The sequence below is a fragment of the Sander vitreus genome, chromosome 1 (assembly GCF_031162955.1).
Source record: "Sander vitreus isolate 19-12246 chromosome 1, sanVit1, whole genome shotgun sequence".
Taxonomy (NCBI): domain Eukaryota; kingdom Metazoa; phylum Chordata; class Actinopteri; order Perciformes; family Percidae; genus Sander; species Sander vitreus.
The window spans coordinates 36,936,167-36,963,580 of record NC_135855.1 but is presented as its reverse complement, the minus strand read 5'-3'; the positions used below and the strand labels follow the sequence as shown (position 1 = coordinate 36,963,580).

General features: G+C 40.9%; 1 protein-coding gene across 6 annotated transcripts in view; it reads right to left on the bottom strand.

Annotated features, from left to right (window-relative positions):
• Nucleotides 1-221: 221 nt before the first annotated feature.
• The window catches only part of pacsin3 (protein kinase C and casein kinase substrate in neurons 3), a 45,954-nt gene continuing 18,761 nt past the window's right edge, over nucleotides 222-27,414 (bottom strand). For all 6 annotated transcript variants that reach the window (XM_078254118.1, XM_078254124.1, XM_078254141.1 and 3 more), the window contains 9 exons: nucleotides 24,842-24,942; nucleotides 23,784-23,940; nucleotides 23,137-23,372; nucleotides 20,949-21,104; nucleotides 18,252-18,427; nucleotides 14,609-14,729; nucleotides 9,402-9,541; nucleotides 6,650-6,819; nucleotides 222-2,442 (listed from right to left, as the gene is read on the bottom strand). In XM_078254118.1, the coding sequence (XP_078110244.1) occupies nucleotides 2,327-2,442; nucleotides 6,650-6,819; nucleotides 9,402-9,541; nucleotides 14,609-14,729; nucleotides 18,252-18,427; nucleotides 20,949-21,104; nucleotides 23,137-23,372; nucleotides 23,784-23,940; nucleotides 24,842-24,895 (1,326 nt within the window). In that variant the 5' untranslated portion in view covers nucleotides 24,896-24,942 and the 3' untranslated portion in view covers nucleotides 222-2,326. The remainder of the gene's footprint in view (nucleotides 2,443-6,649; nucleotides 6,820-9,401; nucleotides 9,542-14,608; nucleotides 14,730-18,251; nucleotides 18,428-20,948; nucleotides 21,105-23,136; nucleotides 23,373-23,783; nucleotides 23,941-24,841; nucleotides 24,943-27,414) is intronic.

The following is a 27,414-nucleotide window of genomic DNA, read 5'->3' as shown; positions in this document are numbered from 1 at the left end:
CTGTAAAAGTTTAATGCCAATCCAAGCTGTAGAAGTGTTCCAACTGTGAGTAACGTAGCGCTGTCTGTGGAAAGAAATTAATGGGTTAGGGCTACCCTTAACCTTAACCCTTCCAGAAACCAACTCTATAATGTTCTTACCTGTAATCTCTGCAGATACTACATTAATTACCACGGCACAGTATGAAAGCTAGAGGACAAAACAAAGTCTGTTAAACCAACTGCAGAAAGCTCTTTATTGTTGCTTCCCACTTTATGTTCTGTACATGTTACAATTCTGGAAAGAAAGGGAAAGAATAAAGGAGCAGCACAGTAGCGTTAATAATCTCCATTATCTCTCTTATTATTCAGATTTATACGTGGGTTAACTGAAGCGATGCTCAGCAGAGACAGAGGAGGCTCCCTCACACACTAACCACAAACTTAAACAACAACAAAAAAAACCTAAACACTGAAAAATGATGATCACTTATTTCAGATGTTTAAGGTGCACGTGCTTCATGATCACAGCACACCGAAAGAAAACTAGCAACAAACCACCTTCCGCAGGTTAAATGACCCAAATCTGAACAGTCAACCGTACTCTCCCCGCCTGTAGTCTGCCTAAACATGAAGAATGACCGCTGAGTTGAAGAGAATAAATTAGAAAGTACATAAGTCGACTGTAAAAATGCTATTCTTAAAAAAGAAATGGGTAGCAGTTTACATCGTCCATAATCAAAATCAGTTGACTTAATACAAACATACAGCTATCACATAAAAAGAAAATCAAAAGGAAAGAAAGTGAATTCAGTGTCGCACCTAAAAAAAGCAACCGAAGCATACCGTTGTGGAGCTAAATGATCCAATCAGAAGTTAAAAGGTTTTAAAGGTAACAGGACATTCTACTGGTTTCTACATTTCTGGCCTCGCTGACTAAGGCACTGACAGTCTTTTGTTAGATTTATTATTATTATTATTATATTTATTTCATCTTTTTGATTCCAAACCGGTTCGATTCATCCAGCTGCAGGTCCTCTAACAACCACTAAACGCTGGATCAAAGACTGCACTGACATCTACTGGAAATAAAAGTGCCAAATTATCTATTCAAATATTTTTTTTCACCCCCACAAGAAGATGATTTTATCCAAAGATGAGAATACCAAAGGCTTTCGTAAAAATAGTTTGACATTTTGGGTTACATCTTTGTTCGCTTTCTTGCTCTGCCCAGAGTTACATGTGAAGATCAAAACCTCTATCATATCTCATACAAGACTACAGCCGGTTAGGTTAGCTTAGCATAAAAACTGGAAACAGCTAGCCCGGCTAAACAAAGGTAACAAAATCGAAGCCTTTTCAACCCCGTCATCGTTTGACGTCAGCGATCTGAGTTTTAACCTTGTAAATCGGCGTTTCTTTCCAAAAATGCACCCTTGGAGTTATATTTAACTTACACCTCAATGTTTTTACGCATACACGCGTCTAACTTCGACTTTTTTTAAAAGAAAGAACCAGATGTATTCTAAAGCAGTTGTTATTCTTATGATGATTCAACTGTGAGAGTTTCACGTCGCCCCGAAATGTAGGAATGCTCACGTAACGTCGTCAAAAATCAATGGGACTTTTACTTCCAAAAGAAAAAGACTGTAAAACTCCCAGTCGTCATGCTAAGCTAAGCTAAGCTAACAGGCTGCTAGTTTGACGCTAATATGAGATATGAGAGTTGTATCTAACTCTGCAAGAAAATGAATAAGCCTATTTCCCAAAATGTCAAACAATTGTCTATAATAATATAATAATTGTCTATTGATTTGTTTGATTGATTGACCGATGTTTCAGCCAATCACAGCCAGCCGTTATGGTTGCTCTCACTGCTGCACCACCCAGGTTTTGTCCTCTTTGATTAAATGTGGATTTTCTGACTCTAGTAACTGAGAATGATGGCAGCGAGCAGAAAACCAAAAATCCAGAGTTCGGATAAAACGTCCCATCAGAGAACTTGGGTCCATGTTTCTCTAAAATGTCTGTTCGTGTTGGCCGGCCTCCGGCAGACTTCTCTTCGCCCGTAGAGCTTCTTTCAAAACAACAACGTCGTTGACCTCATGCAGAGTCAACAGCCTTTCACAACGAGGGGACTTTTCCCACTGGCTGAGTTCCAAAAAACGCAGCTCAAAACAACAGAAAAAAACAAAAATAATCTAACTCCGTGACGAGTTCTACAGTCCATCACCAAAAAACGCTCCGGGTTCACTGTCTACATGTCAGCGCTAATAGCTTTTGATTGGTCCTGGCATCTTGAGTGCAGTTGTACCATTGGCTGGGTGACCAGCAGAGAGGGCGGGCCATCAGGATGCCACGGCCTGGACGTAGTTGGCGGGGTAGAGGCCCACTTTGCCGTTGCTCAGCTGTCCCTTACACCAGCCCTGCTCGTCCTCCTCGCCCATCTTCAGCAGCTCCTCGCCTGGAGGGAAGATGAGGGACACCAACGTTAAATCAAAGCAATGGTTTAAATATTGAACACTGGAAGTAAGAGGAACCATTCATTTGTGATAAATATCAATGAAAACTATCTCTTATCTCTCTCTTCATCTTTATTTTGAATTTTGAAAAATAATAAATGAATAAAAGAATAACAAAAACAGTAAAAAAGTCCTACCCCCAGTCTTTACCATAGACAAGTAGAACTAAACTGTCCCAGTTCATCAGTGATCTGGTCCTGGCTCAGGATAAGCTAGCTGAGCTCGGGTAAGCTTTTCCAAACTAAGGTCTCCCCCTCTGTGGTCCCTTCAGCTTTCATTAACTCAGTGTCCCTCAGGACCCCCCCTAGAGGACGGACTAAAAGCTCCTGGTTAAACCAACCAGGGCCACCTTACCTCCAGCTGAAAAGTGAGTCCCCATACAGACCTGAGAGTTTTTTTCACCAAACGCTGCAGCTTCCCAAAACGCTTTAGCCTCTTTCAGCTAAATGTTTATCGTTTTACAGCACAATATGGTTCAGTCTCTATTCTCCCCCACACTTTTTTTTTTTTTTAAGATTATTCTTTGGGCATTTTTAGGCCTGTATTGACAGGACAGCTAAAGACATGAAAGGAGAGAGAGAGAGAGAGGGGGAATGACCTGCAGCAAAGGGCCGCAGGTCGGAGTTGAACCTGGGCCGCTGCATCAAGGAGTAAACCTCTATATATATATATATATATATATATATATATATATATATATATATATATATATATATATATATATATATATATATATATGGGCGCCTGCTCTACCAAATGAGCTATCTGGATGCGCCCCCCCCCCACACTTTTTTATTGTAAGGTCAACCCAAATGAAATCAACATTTCTGTAAATGTGTCCAACTTTCAACTGCAGCACTCTCATCAACCCTGTTTTCAGCAGCAGAACAGAAAATAGCGTTGCTCGTCTCACAAAATAAGACAATAAACACACAAAAAACTATCCTCATTATTTCAAGCCACACGCAACTTCGGTTTATTCCTTTCACCGAACCAGACAAAAAAGTTCAACTTCCGCTTAGAAAATGACATGGGTGACCGGCATTGCTTCCACAGCGTGTGGCGCACAGAGCAGGCGTAGTAGAGACCTCCGTCGGCCGAGCCGGCTCCTCCCGGTTTAGGGCTCTGCCTACTTGAATGGGGATTAAAGGATTTCCCCCGTGAGGCTCTTCTAGACTTTCTAAATGATCGAAACAAACGGATCAAATTCTGATAGTGAAACGAGTCACTTCGCGGGGGTTGTGACGCTCAAAAAAATTTATCCACTCATTTACAGACGCGTAAATCTGTCGGAAAGCGTCTTTTTGAGCCCCACGGCATCACGTGACGGGCACAGAAATTGGAATTCCGCTGTTTGGCCGCTATGTCAAACTGGGTTCAAAGTCCGGCGCACTTCCTGGGGGACCTGGCTTGTACCGTATGCGTCTGCTCGGATTTGAAAGTTTGGTTCAATCAACTTCTCTTGTCCCTCCCTGACTGTGATGAAATAGGCGAGACTGAGGTCCATTACGCATGTTCAAGTTACAGCAACCGGGCACGGTTTCATTACAAACAAGAGGTCAAGCAGCGTCCTACATTAAGTGCAATGTATCTGCCGAGGTGGAGCGCAGAGACGGGGGGAATTTTGCCAAAAGGCAGCTGTGTGGAGTATAGGAGAATATGGGAATAATAATCTTCCAAGCATCAGAAAAACACAGTACACACAGAGAAACTGTTGTCATGAAGATCATTTGATAAAAGAGCTCATTTGCTCTGAAAAGACAAACAAATCTGCATATTTGACTGTTAATACTTTCATGTCTATACGGTGAATAGTGTATGTCTGATGACACCGATTCATCAAACAACAAAGAACGTTGATGTGTGTGTTTTCACTTTCTTCCTTTTAAACACTTGTTTCTTTATTATATTAGCATTCAATTAGCATTCTTGATATATAAAACATCCAGTGGATCAGGAAGAGAAACCCACTCAGAGAAGGTTTTATTTCCAACAAGAACACCTGTGTGAGTATTTAATAAAGCTTTTGTTTTTTCATTCCACGTTAAAAGAGAAAACTAGAGCAGCAGATTGTTCCATCAAAATAAAAGCATCAACGCTCCGACTGTCTGTTCTGAAACACGTCATTAAAAATGCTTTTTTTTTTTTCTTTTCCAGAACCGAACAGATGATGTGAAGCTGCTCACACTTCACATCTGTCACATCTGTCACACATCATGCAGAGAGTTACAGCAGAAACACACAGTTCTCCTGTTATCAGCGTCTTTACATTTGAAAATTTGCCAATAATGACACTTTAAGTCACAGAAAAAATAACTTTATATCTTAATTATGAAAAATGATTATATATATATATATATATATATAAAATTTAGAGATGAAGAGAAATACTTTTTAGTGTTCAAAGAAGTGAAACTTCATTTGAAACTTTCGCAATCATGATCCAATCGCAGAAAATAAGATGGTTTCATGTCTTACTTATGATATATTTTTATAAGATGAAGAGAAATATTGTCTTGCGTTCAGGGAAGTAAAACTCGTTCCATGTCAAGAAGTAATTTTTCCAGACGGCAGCCAAATGAGGAAACAGCTTTCATGTCCAGCTTTTCAAAACTGTTTTATTAATCCACTAAAAGATGCAAAGTTCCAAGTTTTACTTAATTTTTTAAAATTTATTTTACCAAAGTTGAGACGTTTCTGTGACTCAGAATCATTAAAAGCAAGATCCATGAACTTACAGCGAGCAGCTCGACAGGTCACAGCGCTGACTGACATGCAGAGGAAAGATGTCAACGCTGTGCCCACCACATTACAGTTTTACTGCATTTGATCATCAGTACTCATGTCTGAAACAATGTGTTTGACATGAGAGTGTGTGTGTGTGTGTGTGTGTGTGTGTGTGTGTGTGTGTGCGTGTCAAGACGAGAGGCATCACAGGTGAACAAAAAGAAATTAGAAAAAAAAGAAGTATCTTTCCGGACATTTTCAGGCTCTAAAATATAAACTTTTTTCTACTAGGACATAAATGCATTTATGTTCGTGAAGCTGTAATTTCATGAACATCTGCAAGTCAGTTGTTAAAAGGTGCAGTAGGTAAGACTTACAAAACTAACTTTCTGTCATATTTGCTGAAACTGACCCTATGTTCCAGTAGAACTACATGAAGCAGGTCATTTAAAAAAGAATCCAGCTCCTCTGGCTCCACCTACAGCCTGCAGTGAGATTTGTAAAAATCCACAGCTCCCTGTTCAGATGCATCAATCAGGGCCGGGGGGGGGGGGTGTCTAACTGCGTGTCAATCACTGCTCATGCACACGCATTAATTTTCCCTTGTTGGGGGGAGGGGCTTAGGAGACCGTTTTGGGCTTTAGCAGAAAGGGGGGAGTGAGAAGTTGTCGATGTTCATATTTTTTGGCTAAGTCCTGGATCTTCCCAATCCTACCTACGGCACCTTTAAGTTGACCGATAAAGGAATTCATTTTCGCATTTAACTCTGATAAATATCTTTGGGCCATCTTTAGGGAAAAACAAACTACTTAGTGAATGAGGAAAATATGTTTTGACATTAAATGTATCGTGTGAAAAAGATCAGTAAGAAAGAAAAAAAAAAAAACGGGGGGTTGACACAATATAGTAACCCTTTAATAAATACTACATTTACTTTTAAATGGCCTGTAATGTTTGCACTTGTAAGAAGTATTGTAGTGAATTTTATTGCTGTTTTTTTTATAGTTTTAACTTAAGATCAAAACTGAATCATCTCATTATTATTATCATAACGTGTTTTCACCAGATCATAACTTTTCACATTTTCTGTATAAAAAAAAAAAAAGTATAACGTTTTTGTGATAGTTTGATTTTTTTTTTTTTTTTTATCTCTTCATCTTACCATTTCAAAACCTTCTCTTGGGATTAAGTTGTGATATTGAGATAATAATAATTATATATTAAATAATAATAATAATAATAAAACATCTGAATACTTCTTCCATCACTCCAAGTTTTGTCCTTTATGGTTTTTTAGTGCAGCTAAAAAACTTTTCGCTTTGCACATTTTATGAAACGACAGAAGTCATAACACTAAAACCGAAAATCAAAAACCTGCGCTGTGATGCCTCCCCTTCTATAAGCATTAGTAAGTGTTAATACCTGCTTTAAAGCTGAGCTCATCGGCTTCCTGGCCCACGTAATCATAGAGCGCTCTGACTCGCACCGCTTCTACCTGATCCTCCTCGTCCTCCGCCTCCCCCACGCCGTTCTGTGCCAGCACCTTCTTAGGAATCTCCTCGTCTGACCAGTCTGACGAATAATCTTTCACCCTGAGAGAGGAGACACACAAAGTCAGCCAGACGCAAACATACAGAGTCTGAAATTTCCGCCAAGTGTTAGTTATGTTTCTTTGACATAAAAATCATGTTGTTCCCGGTTTCAACAGCACCTGAATGCAGCATCACAAGTTACAGAAATATACAATCATTGCTCAACACATGGTGCACTCAAAGCTCGCACCTCCAGACTGAAGGACAGTTTTTATCCAAGAGCCATCACTGAACAAAATCAAATATTTCCCCACCTTCGTGTCATGAGCTAGATGTGCAATACTGTTTCCATGCTTTTAAAATGCTTATCCATATATGTATTGATTGGGATGACTGTGAATGAGTGTATGTAGTGTATGAGTATTTTTGTGTGTATTTATTGCTTTTATATTCAGGTACGGCACAGCAAATTTCATTGTACACAAGCTTGTGCAATGACTATAAAGTCTATTCTATACACTCTTTTTAAGCACAAAATATAATAAAGTTAAATTGGTTTGGCTGAAGCATGGTTTTCTCAGTTTTTTTAGTTGCTCGACCATCTCCCTGGGTTACCGTGCATCATGTGTACCCCTTTAAACTTAATGTGCCCCAACTGAGGTGTTGTAAATAAACCAAGAGAGGCTCTGTAGCTACGTCACACATCTCCTGGCAACCACAGCCGTCGTCATCACGGATGTCCAGTGGAGAACCGAGTGTGTGAAAATGTCTGAGTGGTAGACGTTCAGGCACCACAGTGAGTTTATGGAACGACAGCGAGCTCACAGAGGAAGACCAGTCTTAGTTTGGAAACCATGACAAAATAACAGATGAGCAGGAAGCTGCTAATAGCTGCACAGAAAGTCACAATGTCTGAAAACACACAATTTTCAACTTATGTCTTCTACTGTACATCATATTCAAACTACTAGGGCCTATTTGAGACAATTTGATGCATAAAAAATTGCTTTTTATTTCAAAACAGCAAAACTTGACAACCTACCTACCTACACACACACACACACACACACCACTTTGATTTTCAGTTGACACCAAAAAAGTCTCTTTGTAAAGCTAAAAGAGCAAAGGTTTAAGAGAGGAAGACAATATTAACAGTATTATTATTATTATTATTATTATTATTATTATTATTAGGTAGGGGTGTGACGAGACACTCGGCTCACGAGACTGAGTTCACGAGACGAGACTTTAACACTGTTTTAAAGAAAACTTTTTAAGACAATTAAGAAATATGACTGGAAATAGTCTTTACTCAGAGAACCAAGGTTACAATGTAACCAAGCCTTTCATTGCAGCAGTAAACAAGGAACTAGGCTGCTCTTGTATTGATTTATGACCATTTTAAGACAAGAGGAGAACAGGTCTCTTTGTTTAATATCATTAAGAGTAAAGTTAGGTTTTGTTTTCTGCTTCCGACTCATTTAAAAAAAGACAGCGAAAGAGAGCGGACTGCGCGATCAGCACGCTGCAGATGTGTGGGTGTGTGTCGGGTGCGAGTGAGAGCGTGAGAGAGATCGCGGCCGTACCATCTAACGTTCTAACGCTGGGTTCTACCGGCAGCTTTGTACAATTGCAACTCCGCTACCGCTCTGCAAAAGTAAACTAAGAGTCAACTTTGGCGAACGGGCAGGTGATCTTCCATGCTAATTTAGAGGCCCAAGGCAGACTCCTCTTCAAAGCCAGATGCATTAAAAGACCAACCAGACTCGTCTACTGGCGGCTGCTCCGCACTTGTGACCGATATTGCGAGATCATTTTTACCTCGACAAGAAATAATTTCGCGAGATCTCATGGGACGAGATCTCGTCACACCTCTATTATTTGGTGGAGTTTAATGTGACTGCTTCCTGCCTCAATCGCAAAAGAAACCTGCTGTTTTCCAAGAAAACACACACGTGAACCGGTATGGCAGTTTTGCAGCAGGTTTAGGTTCCCACCCCCGAGACAACCAGTCCAGTGGCCCCCCAGGTTATTTGAGACTCCTACTCCCATTCCTCCAGTCTTTCAAATTCTAAATGTGAATGTTTTCTAAGACTTTTTTAGAGATTTGCTACAGTTGGAGGACGGTGTGTTCATGGAGCACCGCCAGCAGCAGCATGATGGGATTAGATGAAGAAGTAGAGCAAATGACTTACTGTCAAATATCTTTTGCTTTTGAGAAAACGTACTGTTGGGAGGTGAGTTTGTACAGAGGCTAAATCCAGTAACAAAGTCTCTAACACACAACACACACACACACCTTTCTAGCTGCTAATTAGAGTGCATTTTGTACAGGAGGTTAACTCCTCAGGGTGACTACAAACTAAACTGACGACAAACAAACTAAACGACATGCTCTATATGCTACATGCTGCCTGTGTATCTGTCAGTAACGCACCCACAGACTCAAACCCACATGTATATATTGTGCATCGTGTGTGTGTGTGTGTATGTACACAGAGAAAGGGTGATACAGCTCAGGTTTATACTTCACGGCTTACTCTGATAAACAGAGCAAATAAAACTAGGTGTTGGATCGAGTCCAATAATGAAATAATGAGGGCTGTAGTTAGTCTGCAGCGGACGTGGAGATGTCCTCCTACCTGCTGTCCAGGGTGATGGGACTCGGCGGGACCTCAGTTCCACCCGAGGAGACGATGTTGGTGAGGGTGACCACGCTGTCCTCAGAGTGTCCGCCTCGCTCCTTCCTGCTGATGGAGCGACTCGCCTCCGGAGACCACTCCTACACACACACACACACACACACACAAAAAGTTTAATTCATAAGCAATAAAACGCAACATTGCTCAACTGAATACTCTCAGGGATTTTGCTGCTGTTCAGTTTTGTAGTTTTGTTTTAAAATTCTGACTTATAAAATTCAAAGTCAAATTGTGGTGGCGCGTGGCCGGGTTGGGTCAGTGGGTAGAGCAGGCGCACATATACTGAGAGGTTTATGCCTCGACGCAGAGGTCCAGGGTTTGAATCCAACCTGTGATGATTTCCTGCATGTCTTCCCCCTCTCTCTCCCCCCTTCCTTCTCATCTAGCTGTCCTATCAAATAAAGGCGGAAAAGCCCAAAACATTTTGGTGGCACAGGCCATATTAATTTTTTAACTGCATGTACAGACAGATGCAGCGTGATTGCATATAAAGTCAATGGAAAGACACGACTGCACGAGTTGAACAAGTTACTACATAAAACGTACAGAGACAAGAGAAGAGTTAAACACTGTTGGTTGATAAATATCTTGATATGTTACAGCTAGTAGCCAGTTGCAGTTGTAGTTGGTATTTATATTCCATTCAGAGGATTTATAATCATACAGTACACTGCAGCATTTTCTAATATAGAAGACAATAATCAGATGTAAGGTTATTGAAAAATGATAAATTAAAATTACAATGAGAACAAAACAAAAACACCTGCTGTGACAAAATATGTTGCAAATACAGTAAGTAAATTCATTTATTTCATATGGGTAGAGCAATGAATGTGATTAATGAACATCCGTCAGTATAAAATATGTAAACATGCCGGAGTTAGCAAAAATGCTAATTTACATCCACGTGTTTTTCTGTCTTAGTGGCCATTTAATGATCACTCCTGTCCTGTGGTAGATAATCAATGGAGTCTGATCACAGCCAGACAAAAACAAACACACAGAGAGACACTTTGGCCATAATAACAGGCTGCTGACAGACGTAGGTGGCTGGGGATACAGTTACTGTTATTTACAGTCTCAGTGGAGCACAGAACAACCTCCAAACTATCAGCACTACAGGAGGTTTGCGCTTATATATGCGTGTGTGGACCAAATGGCCTCACAAGCATAAAAGAACACCACACATGCACAGTATGTTCAAGGACGAGACAAAGTGAGGTCATTTTACTGCTCCTCTCTCTTTAAAAGCCTTACATTTTAAGGTATAAGTATGCAGCAGAGGAGTTCAGGTTGGAGTTATGAATGAATGTAGTTAACAGAAAGTCCTCAGAAGTACGGAAAGACAAATGTGTGTGTATGTGTTGGGACAATGGCTCTCTGTTTGCGTGTGAGCAGTGCTGTGGGAACGCCAGGAGATTCCTCAGAGAACAGAAGAGATTCATTGCTTTCTGCCAACATCTACCCCCTTTCTTTCTCTACTCTTATTTTTCAATTCTGGAAAACCTGTGGAAGCTAAATAGATATAAATGTTGACAAATACAGTAATATTAACACTAAAAAGCATTTCCTTATAACTGCTTACAACTACATAATAGTGTGTTAAAGTGGAAAACTGAGGAGTAGGGTTACCGGTTACTGATTCTAAGATTCCTTAAGAAACATACTTTTCAAATCAGCTTATAGATTCCTGAAGGCAAAGATCAGACTGACACACACACACACACACACACACAGGTCAACATACACGTTTGCTTACAATGTGGCCAATCAGACCGAGTGATATGGCAAAATGCAACCACCACATTAAAACACTTTAAAGCTGGGGGAAGTCCATATAACATGTCAAAGAGTTTCCTGCAGCCCTGAATCGGCTAATGTTACTCAAGTAAAACAGCACAGGACACTCAAGTAAAACAGCACATGACACTCTAAAAACCAAAGACCAAGCCCAAAATCTTGGCATTCTAATAGACTCAGATCTCACTTTCACCAGCCTTATCAAAGCAATTACTAAAACAGCCTTCTATCATCTTAAAATATAGCCAGCATCAAGGGTTTTTGCAAAAAGTAAGGGTTTGGTATCCAAACACGACCAAGAGAAGCTCACCCATGCCTATATTTCCAGTATGGTGGACTACTTTGAAGGTCCTTTTAACTGGTCTCCTCAAAGAAACCATTAGGCAGCTGCAGCTCGTTTAGCTCGTTTAACCAGGACAAACCAAGCACATTACTCCAGTTCTGAGGTCTTTGCACTGGCTCACAGTTAGGTGGCTGTGACTCAGAGGTAGAGAGGGTCGGCCCTCAACCACAAGATTGGCGGTTCGACAAGACATTGAACCCCAAGTTTCTCCCTGGATGCTATGTGGCTGTCCGCTGCTCCTAATGCTTAGGATGGGATGGCTTAGAATTTCACTACATTGTACTGTACGATTGTGTGTGACCAATAATAAAAGTTTCTTCTGGTTAAATAAAATATAGTAAAGTGCTGCTACTTATCTATAAATCACTGAGTGGTTTGGGCCCAGAGAATATCTGTGATATGCTAAAAGAATACAAACCAAGTAGAGCTCTTAGAGACATGGTCAGGAAGTACAGCTGTGATGACCCACTCTGTGGGTGGCTCTTTGGTATTTTCCATGGATGTATTATAAGGCGAAGCCTCGTTCATTTCTATTCCTATTCACCAACAAAAAAAGTTTCCGGGGCTTACTTCCGTGATATGCGGCCCACTTTTCAAATGGATTAAAAATTCAGAATAAAAAGAGTCATAACCGTCCCTGTTTGCAGTTTGAGGTGTCCTAGCAGCAGTTTAATGTCTCTTTTACAATGGTGGCCTGTGGGGAAAATCCTCGTTGCATTACTGCCAGTGGCCACTGGACAAAATCAGTGGAAAGGCTGAGCGCTGTTCGTGGGGGCCTGGTATTTTCCCTGTCAGCCGTTTAGGAGGCAGTCCGAGTGGCAGAGGTGTGGCAGGAGGATGAGCCACACTGGAATCCACTCCTCTTGATTCCTACTGAAGAGGGCTGGATATGCAGTTCTCTCTCTCTGTCCTCACAGCCAGCAGGGCTTGTTTTTGGTTTGTTTGTCCTTTGAGTTCTATTAGCTTTGCTTTCCACAGAATCACTTACACCCATGGACTCACTACACCACTGATTAAACTGAAATACACGTTTGATCATTTTTCAAGTATGGTTTAATATGGGTTGAATATATTGCTGTTAATTGAATCCTTAATTATGTGTGGTGTTCATTATTTTGTCATACATTTGAGCTGGTTCATGACAACAGCCCAGAGTCTAAACTAAACATGGTAAAGCAGCATTTGGCTGTTATGCCGCATGCATATACCACAAAGAAAAACTTACATGCGAGCCAAATGCAGCAATTAAAATGAAAAAAAGTTAAAAACATTTGTCTTTTCATGCGCCTATGATTGAGCTCTAAAACTTGCACTCTATTCCTACTACACTTTCAATTCTGGAAGTACATCTCTAGTTTGACCACGGTTTTTATGTACTTTGTATTTTCTTTCAGTCATATTGTATATGTGGATGTTTCTTTGTGCTTTACTTAATGTAAAGCTTATTGAATTGCCCGTGTGTGAAATGTGCTATAGCTATAGGAATAAAACTTTTGTTCTGCATAGCTTTTAAAACACGAGGGAGTTTTGGTTTTCATGTGTCAACATTTGCTTCTTTGTAACCATAAATGAACAACACTGCAGCTCTGCACTGACTGAATTTTGTTCAGCATCGTGCGACCACTTGACAGGCTTTGTTTGTACATGGCCAAAATAATTTACTCACACACATCAAATGCGGAGAACAGACCAAATGGATTTGAAAACATCTGAAACCTTCAAACAGACTTTCTGGGGTCCAGTTGCTGCATTTCTGAGTGTTATATGTCAACTCTTTTGTACGATTCGAAATTCAAGGATCCAGGTGTGGACCACACACACACACACACACACACACACACACACACACACACACACACACACACAGTGTGGTGCAGCCAAAGATAAAGTGGAGGGCAGGAATCCCGATGATTGTATCTCTATTATGACTTGACAATTGGGTCTGCAGACAGAAAATAGGACAATACAACGATTCCGTCATTGTGAATCAGAAACAAAGAGTGAAGAGGGTGTGGTAAAAACCTGTGTGTAACTGATTACAAGCTGTTATTTCATCCTCAGGCGGAATTCACAAAACCTCTCAGGAAATTAAAAAAACTGATCCTTTCTTCCATTTAGAACTTTGGGATTAAAAGGGCTTCTTGAAAGCAAAAGTTACCACAGACTGAAACTGTGCAAAAGGTATATTTGAAATTGTTTTCTTAGCTTAGCATAACGTAGCCTGGCTCTGTCGTGATGTACATAAAAGAATAAGATGTTTTTACGCTTTAGTTTATGTACAGGTTAAACAAATGAGATATAACATGTTAATTATTGAGCTTTACAGGAGTTGGAAGGCTGATTTTGTGACCTGCAGACAGAGCCAGGCAAGCGGTTTCCCCGTTTCCAGTCTTAATGGTAATTTAAGCGACTGCGGCTTCATATTTAACCTAACGTACAGATATGAAAGTGGTTTGATCAAAACCAAACCAGCGTATATCTCAAAATGTAGAACTGTTCCTTAAAAGTCTGTGAAGAAACAATCATTTGTACTTCTGTTTTGTCTTATCTTGTAAATATTTGTTTGTCCTCGGTGGCCTGCAGGTCTGCAGAGCTGTAGTAAAATCTGTAGATTTCCACAAACATCTACATAAAATAAATCTGCGTGTGTGTGTTCAGACATTCCTGACCCCACTCAGAGGTCTCAGTCACACAACAAGGCTTTCACTGGTAGCCTGTTTAATATTCAGTCCGTCTCTTTGACACACACGCACACACAGAACAACGATAGCTAGTACTGTGCAGTACTCTTGTTTTCAATAAGATGTTTAAAGAAAGACTAAATCAATTAATGAAGTTGTATAAATAATCCCAAGAGTGAATTAAAGCGAGTGTGTGTGTGTGTGTGTGTGCGTCTGAGAGTGTGTGTCTGAGAGTGAGTGAGAGTATGTATGTGAGTGCGTCTGAGAGTGTGTGTCTGAGAGTGTGTGTGTGTGTGTGTGTGTGTGTGTCTCCGTCTCCACACCTCAAACTGTGGCCAGTTCATGCTCATGCCCGGTCCGTGGGTGTTCCTCCACCATCTGAGATCTTCGGTGTCATTGGCTGCTTGGATGGTCTGACCCAGGTCCCGGTGCAGGCCTTTGAACCTATTGGGCAAAGTGACTGTCAATCATCACATCTACTGTAACCCCTCCTCCTCCTCCTTTAGGTCTGTCAATAGAGATTTTAAATGCTCTTTCATACTTTAAAGCTACAGTCTCGATTGAACTGGGCTTTATAAATTCAATGTGTTATATTTTAATTTCGCCCGTTAACATGCAGCTCCTCTGATGAATTATCAGACACTGCAACAATGTGAAAGGATTCGCTCACCGTGATGAAGATACAAAGAATAATCACCTTAATCTGCAGCTCCCCTCGGCTTTACGGAGATTCATAGTTTCAGCTTTTGTTTATCTGACTGGTTGCAACTTTACTGTTTTGGTTCACCCTCATCGCTCTCATAGCTTCAAAAACGCTCCAAACACACTATACACAATACCTGCATCAGCAAATAGCTAGTCTTGCTTTGCCAGACCCTCCTCCAAAGCGCGCTGAAGGAGGAAAACGTGCCCTGGTTTAATGGCATTTCTATAAACCAATCAGAATCGTCACGGGCGGTGTTAAACTCCACACGGAGCCGCTGCAAAATAGTCGTGCGAGAAAAAACCTCACATTGGACAGATAGTCTAGCTAGCTGTCTCAATTTACCCTGCAGAGATCTGACAGCAGTCAACAGTAGTCCTCATAAATCCACAAAGAAAGCGGAAGGAAACGGAAAATACACGCATCTGGCGGAATTTCCTGCAGCACCAGAGCAATACCGGAAGTGGAACACAAAGGATGTAGACTAGCAAATAGCAGACAGTTATAGACGAGCTTGTGAACATACTGTAGTGTAGTATAAAGCAGCTTAAGTGACAGATATTTCTCTCAGAGTTGGTAGAGACCAAAAAAAGATAAAAGATTATTTTTTGGGGCATTTTCGGCCTTTATTTTTACAGGACAGCTGAAGAAATGAAAGGGGAGAGAGAGGGGGAATGACATGCAGCAAAGGGCCACAGGTCGGAGTCGAACCTGGGCCCGCTGTGACGAGGAGTAAACCTCTACATATGGGTGCCCGCTCTACCAACTGATCTATCCGGGCGCCCGTCAGGTGCACTGTTGACAGTGTAAATAGGAAAACTGTTTGCTAACAAGTTTATCAAGGTGACAAAATGTCGGTGTTGCGTTTACTACCTTCCTCTGCCCCTAAGTGGCCAAAAAACACAGATGGTATCTAAAAATTACTGACAGAGCCACTAGTAGAGAACAGTTCAGCCTTTTTTTTTATCTCATCAACGTGACTGCTGTGTTATTTAGTTAAAAGCTGCATTCATTGATTTTTTTGGTCACTTTGTGGCAGCAGAACAAGCTGTAAACAACACGGACATATTATCCTCTTTTGAAGAGGTGTATGGTTGTATTGAATGGGTTTCATTTACACATTAGACTGACATGGAGCAACATTAGCATTATTGTGAAGTCACGTTTGTGTTCACTTGAGGAATGTGATGAAGTCCAATATTCTCAATGGTCTCCATTAACTTCTAAGGGACATAGCTGTTTCTATAGCTATTAAATGCTCCACTACAGTATGTTCCCCAGCTAATTTAAAGCCGATTTCCCTTGTTTTATATGATAGTAAACTGAATGTAATGGAGTTTTGGATTGTTTGACATTTGATGACTTCATCTCAGACCTTACATAAATTGTTGGGCACTTTTTAGTCACTATTTTCCGTCATATTATAGACTAAACGATTAATCGAGAAAATTATAGTCTGATTAATTAATTGCAGCCCTTATTTACACATCAGCAGACACAGAGCAACATTAACATTCATTTGTTTCTGGCCATCTGATGAATGTGAGTTCAATGTTCACTCTACTTTTAGCTTTAGCTTAGCAGTTTTGGTCTCCTCCAACTCCTGAGGTCTCTTTAGCTGCTAAAAGCTGCTAAAACTTTACTATGTTCACCAGCTCGTCTCTAACTGTGTCTGTCTGCTGTTTGCTGCTGAGCAGGTAATGTTCAGTGGCTTTATCAGAACGTTTTTGCTAAAAAAAAAAAAACAGCTGCATTCTGCTACTGGAAACATGTTTGATGAGACCACAGAGAGTGAATCAAAACAATTAGGTTGCTGTAAAACCAAAACAATGGCTGTATTCAAGACCACCTACTATATTAGCAGTACGTACCGATTTGGCCAAAATGTGGCACGTAGAATGCAAACAAAGCAAAAACTGCAGTAAGCCAGGAATACACTGTACTGTACACACAATTACACTGTATGTTAGTGTTACTGATTATACTGTGTATTCCGGGGGCTGGGCCTTCAAAATCCTCAAGCCTCTATTTAAAAGGTGGAATTCCAGATAAGACTATTGTATGTGCATATTTTCTAGTAAGACGTATCAGCTCCTTGCTGGCTTGTTTACACTCAGAGGTGATATGAAGGAAAAACTTGCATCTATTCATCTACATCCAACCTTCCCAGGAGCTGCAGGTAAATGACTGATGGGTTTTTGGACACTGGACTTCCTCTTAAAGCCTGTTGACTGTATTCAACAGAAAACAGACCGGAGGCCAGAAATACTTTTACATAAATACATATAAACCTTCCAAAACACATCTAGGAGCTAATGCTTTCCAAACCCAGTCATATGTGGTGGGACAGTTTTTGCACAGGTCTGGATGTTATTACATAGTTTGTCTATGTAATCGTTTTTTGTTGTTGTTTTTTTACACCTTATTAAGGTCCACTCACTAGCTTTTTATGTTGAGCTTTCAGGCACATCTCACAAACTTCCAAAGTGGATGAATTTTGTAAATTGTGATGCTCCAACAGTTCTTTGTCAAACTACTCCAGGGTCAAAACCTTCAAACTCAATATTCCACTAACTGTATGCTTTACAGTTGAGGGATTTTCTTAAATTTATAGTATAGTACATGTACTCATTTACAAAATTGTCAAATACTTTCGACTTTTTCTTGTATTGGGACAAGACAGACAACCCAAAAACATAAGGCCTCCGGCCACTGGCATCACAAGCTAAAAAGCTTGGGAACCACCGCTCATAAGTGTCCTCGTAATTCACTTCAGGTAATGACAGAGCTCAGTCTGTGAGTCTGGAGTTTGGGTTTAGACTGAGGTCACTGTAGGAGGACAGGTGGTCTCTTCTATACTTCAACTTTACTGTTGACTTTGATTTTAGACATTTTACTGTAACGTAAACCTGTAAGAAACAAAAGACAAACAAGTCACTGGGTGGACTTTTTCAAAGTACATTCCTATCAAATTGCATCACTTCCTATTCAAATAGTTAATTAAATATGAAGTTTTTGTTCAGTATTTGAACAAAGATCTGGTCGGACTTTACCAATCGTGGTCACTGTGGTAACAGTGGCTTGTTCAAATACAAATGAGAGGTCAATAGTTAATGGACAACTCCATGAGTTTTCTATTAAGCCCTGTGTACATAGACACATGGTCACACACACATTCAAACCTAAACGTTTTGCATGCCTACACCATCACCTAATCACTCTGTGTGTGTGTGTGTGTGTGTGTGTGTGTGCGCATGTCCTACCCTTCTTTGACGGACAGGTCGAGGTGTGTGTGGATGTCCTGCAGGACGTCTTTAAAGAAGCGCAGCCTCTTGCGCTCGGCCTCCTGGGTGAGGTCGAACACCTGCTCCATGTCCTCCATGTAGCGAGGGTTACAGCGGTTCAGCTCCTCCAGGGCCTTTGTGTAGCGCTCCTTCCCCTGCAACACACACACACAGAGCACACACTGAGCTACTAGGGCGGCGTACACACTTAGTTCAAGTCTACTGCTGGTGAGAATGTGGCTGTATCTACTGTATGGAATGGTCTTCAGCTGTGAGCTGTTTTAAACAAAACTGCATTTTTTTGCAAATGTGCTCTTGCTTGTCCACGTGGGCTCGATGGTGTTTTAAGTCCCCAACGTCTCCTTCCAGGCAGCGCTGCGACCGTTGACTTCAAGGCACCTAACCCTAACCATAACCATTGCCTAATCCTAGTGCCATTGGGGGCTTAAAACACCGATAAACCGTGGGCTGACGCCTTCTCCAAACCACAATAATGTTAAAGAACGATATTTCGTACCTTTCCTTTAATACAAAAGTATTCAAAATAAAAAAGAATTAACCCAACCCAATTCCAGACCAATCTCCTTCTCAGGGAGTCAAATGTTTTTTGTTTTTTTTACTCCTCTCAACTCCTGTAAATTTAAAAAAGAATGTTTAATGTAAAGTATTTAGATGCATAATTGTCGTAAAAACAATACTGTCCATACAAATCAGTTTTGGTCGCTGGAATCATGTTGTAACTGACCATGAAGAGTTCCTTACTTGGCTGATTTCAAAGTAAAGTGATGGGGGGACAAAATCAACAGTCTTTGTTCGGTGTAGAAACTCATCCTAAAGTTCAGCTGTAGCTAAAATGAGAAAATTTGAGCAGTTTGAGTTAGACAAATGAAGTTGGTTTTCTTCCAAAGTTAAAGCTTTTTTTTGTTTCAAATTCCTTGTTGTTTTCCTTATAGAGCTGCAAAAAGAACGAGAGGAAATTTGGTACTTAAAAGAACATCATTTTTTTTTTACAGTGAACAGACAAGCCAACCCAATTCTGGATCCGGAAATGTTTTTCATGTGTCAATCCTCTCAACTCCTGTAAGTTTCAAAAAGAATGCTTGATGCTAAGTACCTAAGAAACATAATATTCCTTTTCAGGATTGGGACACTTGTACCACACTGCGAGCAAACGCAATCATGAAACAGCGTGTGAGGTTTTCCGTCCAACAGGATGGCATGCTAAGCGTTGTTTACCTTGATGACGTGTTGAAGGTGTTGTGGTCCGCACTAACTGCAGTAAGAGCTTGTCTTCTGCAACTTTTCACACAATATGCTCAGTGTGGCTGCTTCTTCTTCTACTATTCCTCCCTTTCATATTCAAAACTTATACAATGAATTAAAAAAAATCATATTGTTTACACAAAGTTATAGTCAACAATAGACTGTGCTGCTGACCCAGTGACAAATGCAACACATCTCCTGTAGCTGCTCCACCATAAAATCCTCCATGTGAATAACTCATGGAAAACTTTTAATGTGGAGGAATAGTATCAAGAAGTGACTGATTAGAATCAGCAGTAACTTAAAGTGGCCATGTTATGCTCATTTTCAGGTTCATAATTGTAATTTGAGATTGTATCAGAATAGGTTTACGTGGTTTAATTTTCAAAAAACACCATATTTTTGTTGTACTGCACATTGCTGCAGCTCCTCTTTTCACCCTGTGTGTTGAGCTCTCTGTTTTAGCTACAGAGTGAGACCTCTCACTGCTGTAACATCTTTGTTGTCAGTCGCACATGAGCTAGCTAGCTGTTTCTCCAACTTCGGCCTGTACAAGGCAGGATTAGCTGGGAGAATTCTTCTAAACGAGGGCGCACTTCCAACTTTGTGTGGAATACCTGCAGAACAGGGACATGTAAGTAGTTCTATATAATTTATTTTGTAGATTAGGGTGAATTTGTGTGTTTTAGCAGTGTTTTGCCATTGAGAACGAGCTAGCATGCTAGTGCTAGCATGCTAACGGTTAGCCCCTAGGCCCTTCGTTTCGGCTAGTGACGTAGAAAGCCGTGCAGATTTTGACCAGCTCACCCGGAGACTGAAGGCAGGTTACATTCAGAAACCGTATCTCGCTCAAAACAGCATGGATGTTTTTTTTTCAAATGTTTATATGCGTGTGGAAGCACCAGAGACACAAAATAACACCCCAAATCACAGAAAAAGTGTTTGTTTTTTTCATAATATGGGCACTTATGGGCAACAAATGAACAAATTACCTATCAACTGAAATGCTTTGTGATAACCTGAACAACACTAAGGGGCTGCTGATACATACTGTCTGGTTGTGTGTCCTGACAGTGAAGTGTAGGGGCTTTTTCAGGTATTGTTTTCCCAGAGTCTACAAATGAGTCGTGATATTGGATTTCATGTCTTTTGGTTGCCTGACACAGCTCTTTGTCTCTTTGTCCCTGTTTTCGATTGACCATTTCCCTTATCGGGACCTGGAGCTTTTTCTCTGCTGTTTTTTTTAAGTTGTTTTTTTTTGCAGAGCAGGGAACAGTAGAGACAAGCCCGGTCACGTTTCATAACTCAAAAACACACACAGGTATGTTTTTTCTGGCATCACTGACACACCTAGACTGGTACAAGTGGAGCTACACATGGGACTGTATGCATGTACTGTATGTGTAAATGTACTTTCTCAGCCTCCTCGGTGCAGCGCTCCGCCCGGGTCGTGTATTTGCGGACTTCCTCCTGCGACTTGGTCGGGTCGGCCTTGGCGTGCGTTTCCCTGGTAAACGCCGTCCACTCCTCCTTCCTGGCCTGATGGTAGCTCTTCTTACAGACCTCCACCTAAACACACACACACACACACACACACACACACACACGCACACACACATATAATTAACTTTTAGGTTTTATACATATGTACGTATATATGTATGTACATAATATATCGTTTTTTTAATTCTCTCCTAATTATGCATATACACACTATTCCTTCTTACTTTTCTTTTCATATTCAGTTTTATTCATTTGGCAATGCTGTCTACAACTTGTATTACTTCATTTATATTTTTTGTTTAGATGTTAACACTATGGGCCCTATCTTGCACCCAGCGCAATTGACTTTGTACACCGACGCATGGATCATTCCTATTTTGCACCCACAGACACACAGCAGACTTTTCCCTCCACAGACTGACGTCGGTAAATTAGGGAATGAACTCGCACTCCAGGGGCGGTTCAGCAAAAAGAGGAGGCGTGTTTTGGCGCAAACGTTCCCTAGTGCTATTTTGCAGTTTCAGAAAACAATTCCACCACAGACCAGGAAAAACCTAGTCTAAAGTCAGTGGCGCGTTATTCAGATGCTATTTTAAGGGCGCATGCTTGGCCGTAATGTAGAGTGTGCACACCGCGCGTACACTTTGCTTCTCTCATCTCACGGACCCAGCAGTTCCCATTTTTGCAAACCATACATAAATACAAGGAAAAATATGACCTTGTTTTACACAACATTTCCATGAATCATGGATGTGTTGATGACATAAATGAGGAAATATTAGAGGACTTAAGATGATGTGATGTTGAACTGTATGTGCCGATGCCACTTAACCTAAATGCCCCAGCAGCAGCACGGGAGAGGAGAGACAGAAGAGCTGCATCGTCTATAGTGAGGTCATCTCGGTCTAATGTTAGACTACATTGCAAAAATATCACCATGCATTCATAACCTCGTGATTCAGTGAGAGTGGGCCCAAAACATCAGAAAGTATGTTTTTGTGACATTTCTTTATTTACATTTTGTCAAAAAGAAAAATCAATAGCAAACGTCAGTCTCCTCGGCTGTGAACCGCTCCTGGCGTGCGCCCATGGATGTATTAAGAGCGTGCGCCTAGCAAATCCGACATTATAATAACAATCCGCCATGGAAAAGCGCGCCTGCTTTTAAAGGGAATGTGAGATAACGCTTTGATTGGTTTATGGCATGTTATGCCCAAACCACACCTATGAGTAATGTAGCTACTTCAGACCAACCCATTTTAGATTTGCATCGGGCGCAAGAGTCATTTATCCCGCCGGTATAATAGCAACAGCCTTCGAGATCCGCCCACAAAGCTTTTGGGTTTGGTGTTTGATACTTGCGTTTCAGATCGTTAAAATAGGGCCCTATATCTTAACTTGCCCCATTTCTTTTTATCTTAGATACAGATTTTGCTTTTACTTGTGTGATTTTCTTTTTAGTTATTAAACAAGCATTGGTGGAAGTGTGTGAAGCCAAAGATTTTCATTGCCAACAACTTCTGTTATTGTTGAGCACATGATAATAAAGAGCCTTGAACCTTGAACAAAGTGGCTCCTCTCAAAGTAGCATCTCTTCCCAATAACAAAGCTATCTCATACTTTGCAGGGCACAAAAAAAAAAAAAAGATAGAAAAATGATGATAGTGAACAAGGTCAAGTACAACAATTATGTTCAATGTTATTTGTACAGACATAATATAAACATATTAGATTATTAAATATATGGTAAAATGCCACTGTAAGTTGGAAGTTAAAAGAGTAAGTGGTCTTGCGATCTCCTCCTATAAATGTCATCAACAAATGTTAAGCTTTTGATCTTGCTACAATTTAATAATCTTTACGTCCTGTTTTAAACAATCTGAACAGTTCTGAAGAGGTCAAAATAAAGACCTTTATAAATATAATGTTATAAGTTGCTATAAACGTCTGTGTGTAGCTCACAGTCGCTCTGTATCATAATGTAAATGAAAGAACGTAAACACAGTTACTACCGGGGAATATGAATCACAAGATGGCCTGATCATATACAACACCGGCGTCTAGTGTTACAAAACAAACCACTCAGACAGCACCTCACCTCTTTCAGTTTGCGGACCCAGGGTTTCTGTGCTTTGCGGAAGCCGTCATCCGCATCCTTGGTCTCCCTGAAGCCTCCGATCATCTGCTTGTGGAAGGCATCCTTCTGCCAGTTGCGCACCTTCTCGCTGTCCTCCCCCGCCAACCGTTCCCGCATCTCCAGATGCAGCTCACTGAGTCGATCTGCTGCCTGCATGAAGGCGTGCCACGCTTTCTCCAGCGTACCATACTGAGGACCTGAGGGACGCGAGTGGGGAGAGGAGACACACTCTTACCATCCCATTTAGCTTTAAACAGAAAAAAAAGACAGCGACCAATCGCCCTTGTTGGTTGGCTTGTTTGTGTATATAACTGTTAATTCTTGGGCCAAGGTCAAGAACGTGAACTAACTCACTGAAATGTTTAACTATTGCAGTGCCCGTTCAAAATGTGCTTGTTCGGGACGGACCAACTGCTTAACCTCCGGTATTGCTTGCAGCTTTCTCAAGAATCGGCTCATCCAAGTAACTTCACACTCGACACTGTGCTTTCTTGGGTCCTGAGCATTACACCTGCCATGACATAGTTGGGTATCCCTAGCAATGCTTTTTTCATTTTTCGTTGTCTGCTGCAGCCTGCAGCCCATATGATCTGGGTTTTTTGACTCACCTTTCTCCACAACACCCCTCCACCTCTTGGCCCAGTCGCTCAGCTGCAGAGAGTAACTCTTCTCTATCTTTGCCCTCTCCTGGAAGCAACTGACGATTTCATTACACAGCCGGTGGCCATCGTCTATCCGCTTCACCGTCCTTTTGTAGTTTCCCGGCTGCAGAGGGACACACACAGATACAGTACACACACAATAAGTGAGGAAACAGAAATAAGACTGAACTTGGGCATTGAAATGCTTCTCTATGGTTATATCAGTTGGTCTTGTCAGTTCAATACTTGTTACCAACATGCTAATATTTAGTGTCGCAAAATGTTAACAGGATGTTTAGTAGACTAGAGATGATATACACAAACTAAAATACATACAAACTGATAATAGTGAAAGAGGACAGACAGAACAGAGAGTGAGTGGAAGGTATGTCGTTTTTCCAGATGGAGGGCTGTGAAGCTGGCAGTCAGTCAGCAGGGACTCATTATGTGTCTGTGCCTCTATCTAAACACCACCTCCGACTGCTCCTCTCAGCTGCTCCAATAGCCTCAACAAGTACACAACACATGGTGGTATAGTAGTATCGTTTCCAGACCAGTACAAAATATAGTGAGGGTATTATTGAATAATACTGTATCTGAGCTGGTGTAATAATTCACATACAAAGACCGTAACGTCTGCCGTTTGTTAACTAAGTAACTGATTTTGTAATTCTGTGGCTCAGTAAATAGAACTGGGTTGTCCTGTAATTACAGGGCTGGTGGTTAATTTTCCCCAGCTCCTCCTGCCCACATGGCAAAGCGTCCTTGGGTAAGATACTAAACCCCTAATTGCAACCAGAATGTTTGCAGCTTAGCACCATGGTAGATCACTGGGCGTTTGAACGAGAGGCAAAATTTAAAGCGCTTTGGATAAAACAGCTACATACATGCATCCAATAATGTGTGAGCAAGCACTACCAGTCCGGTGCATAATGTAATAATTCATCCTTCCCATTAGAGTTTTCTCCTAACGTTAGTAATAAGTCTGCATGTGTGAAGTGTGTGTGTGTGTGTTCCCACTGTACCTCCCAGAAGCTGTCAGAGCTCCCCAGGTCGCTGAGGTCTCCATTGGAAGACATACTGGGGTCGGCCTTACAGCACAGAATGGTGGCAGCTACAGAAAAGACTGCACAGAGAGAGAGAGACAGAGAGAGACAGAGAGAGAGAGACAGAGAGAGAGACAGAGAGAGAGAGAGAGAGAGAGCGCGCTGGTATCAGGTTTCACAAGCTAGGTAATCAGCCTAGTTACTGATTGACAATGGTACAATTTTGTATTTATCAAATCAGACTTATCTCAACACAGAGAGGACACAAAAATCAAGTAAACCGACATCTACCAATCACATTTGTTTCACGGCACCTTTTACACAGTTAAGTGTAGTTCAAAGGGCTCCAAACTGATTGACCAAAAATGTGAATATAACTAAGAAGAGTGAAATAATAGAATCAATAAACGCAAAATAAAATATAAATAATGCATTGTATGTCGAGGGGTCAGGGGGCTTTTATGATTTCCATAAAAGACATCTGTAAAAGAATACGTGTCCTCTGTTTCAGGTATCAGAGTCTTCATCGTCGCTGCCTAACAGGGCTGTTTTCTCCACACCGCTGCCCAATTTTTCTCTTCTACACACAACCGGACTGTGTGTGTCCGACAAACACTGATGCACACACACACATCCGCTCCGTTACTGAGGCAGGAATCTGTGTCAGCCAGTCCCGTTCGTCCACAATGGATCTCATTCATCAGAGAGAAGACGCACAAACATTTGTACAGACTCATCTCTGATAATAACTCAAATACAAATCATATTTAACTGTGTTATGTCTCTGCCTTGTCATGCTCAACAATATCCGCCTGTACTGTACCTTAAAAGAGGCCCTGTGGAGTTTTCTTGTAAACAAATAAAAGTTATGTTTAACTCAATGTGTCTAACAATTGTGTTGAAGGCATTTCCTTCCTCATACATTTGCATTGCTGTTTTTTTAAGTACCCCAAATCCAGTATAGTTTACATTCATGTTTACTAGCTAACTAAGTCTTCTACTTCTCTGCTAGTTGGCGCATTGCAGCATATCTTGGCGTATAATAGTGTGAAACCATTGGCATTGGAGTGTGTATCGCGTCACCCAGGTGTGCACGTGCATGCATGTTGGGCGAAATAAACAAAATGGGGATCCCTTCATTGAAAATCAGCTCCATGGGCGCCCAGATAGCTGTTGGTAGAGCAGGCACCCATATATAGAGGTTTACATTACAATACATTACATGTCATTTAGCGGACGCTTTTATCCAAAGCGACTTACAATTGCTACATATGTCAGAGGTTTGCACGCCTCTGGAGCAACTAGGGGTTAAGTGTCTTGCTCAGGGACACATTGGTTGATGTATCGCAGTGGGAATCAAACCCAGATCTCCCACAGCAAAGGCACGGGTCATATCCACTGCGCCATCACCACCCTACTCGTTGACGCAGCGGGCCCGGGTTCGACTCCGACCTGCGGCCCTTTGCTGCATGTAATTCCCTCTCTCTCCCCTTTCATGTCTTCAGCTGTCCTGTCAAATGAATGCCTAAAATGCCCAAAAAAATAATCTTAAAACATTTTTTTTTTAAATTGAAGAAAATCAGCTCCATAGTGCTACGAGAAGTTAAAAAAAACTCCACAGGTAACCTTTAAAGTCCAATTATAACAAGAAATCATTATTAACACATTAATAATATTAATGATAGGTTTTTAAATAAAAGGAGGGGTTCCCAACCCTGGAGTCTGGACCCCTCGGTGGGTCCCAAAATAAATCTAAGTGGTCACAAGATGAGAAATAAATACAAATATTTATGTTGGACAAAATTATGTTTAGTATTTCTAACTTCTGGCCCCCAAACAACAGCATCATAGTGCGTTTAGATTATTAGTAGGGCTGTCAATCGATTAAAAAATGTAATGTAATTAATTACATACTCTGTGATTAATTAATCAAAATTAATCACATACATAATTAACGGTGCCTGAACCGATACTTTTTTAAGAAAGTAAAAAAAGAAAAGAAAAAAAAAGGGTACTAAACAACAGTTGGTGACAGAACGGCTTGTTTATTGCTAAGGCCATATGGTCAAAATTAAATGATTTAATAATAATGTATAACAATAACAATAACTTATTTCACTAGTAAATTGCTGTTGAACGACAAAAACAACAACCAGATAGGAAAAGGACATTTACAATAACTTCAAGGCTGTAGTTTACCAGTTTCATTGAACGCACCGGCTGTGTTGTTTCTCCGACGGCAGCTGCAGATTGTTACGTACCGGTGTTGAATCCTCTACAGTAAAACTTTACACCATTTAGCATTAGCTGTCAGCATTTTAACCGTGTTTAATCCGGCTACTAGCTAGCAGTAGGCTAACGTTAGCTGCTGTTGAGTATAGTGTTAACTAGCGTCACGTGCAGCGGGGTTTGTGTTTCCTGTAACGTCTGTTTCAGAGCATCAGAGAGAAGTGCAGACATATCAGTGGAACCAGATTTTCGTCTGTATGCAAACGTCAATATGGAATGGATTAATCTGCGTTATTTTTTCTCAGATTAATTAATCGAAATTA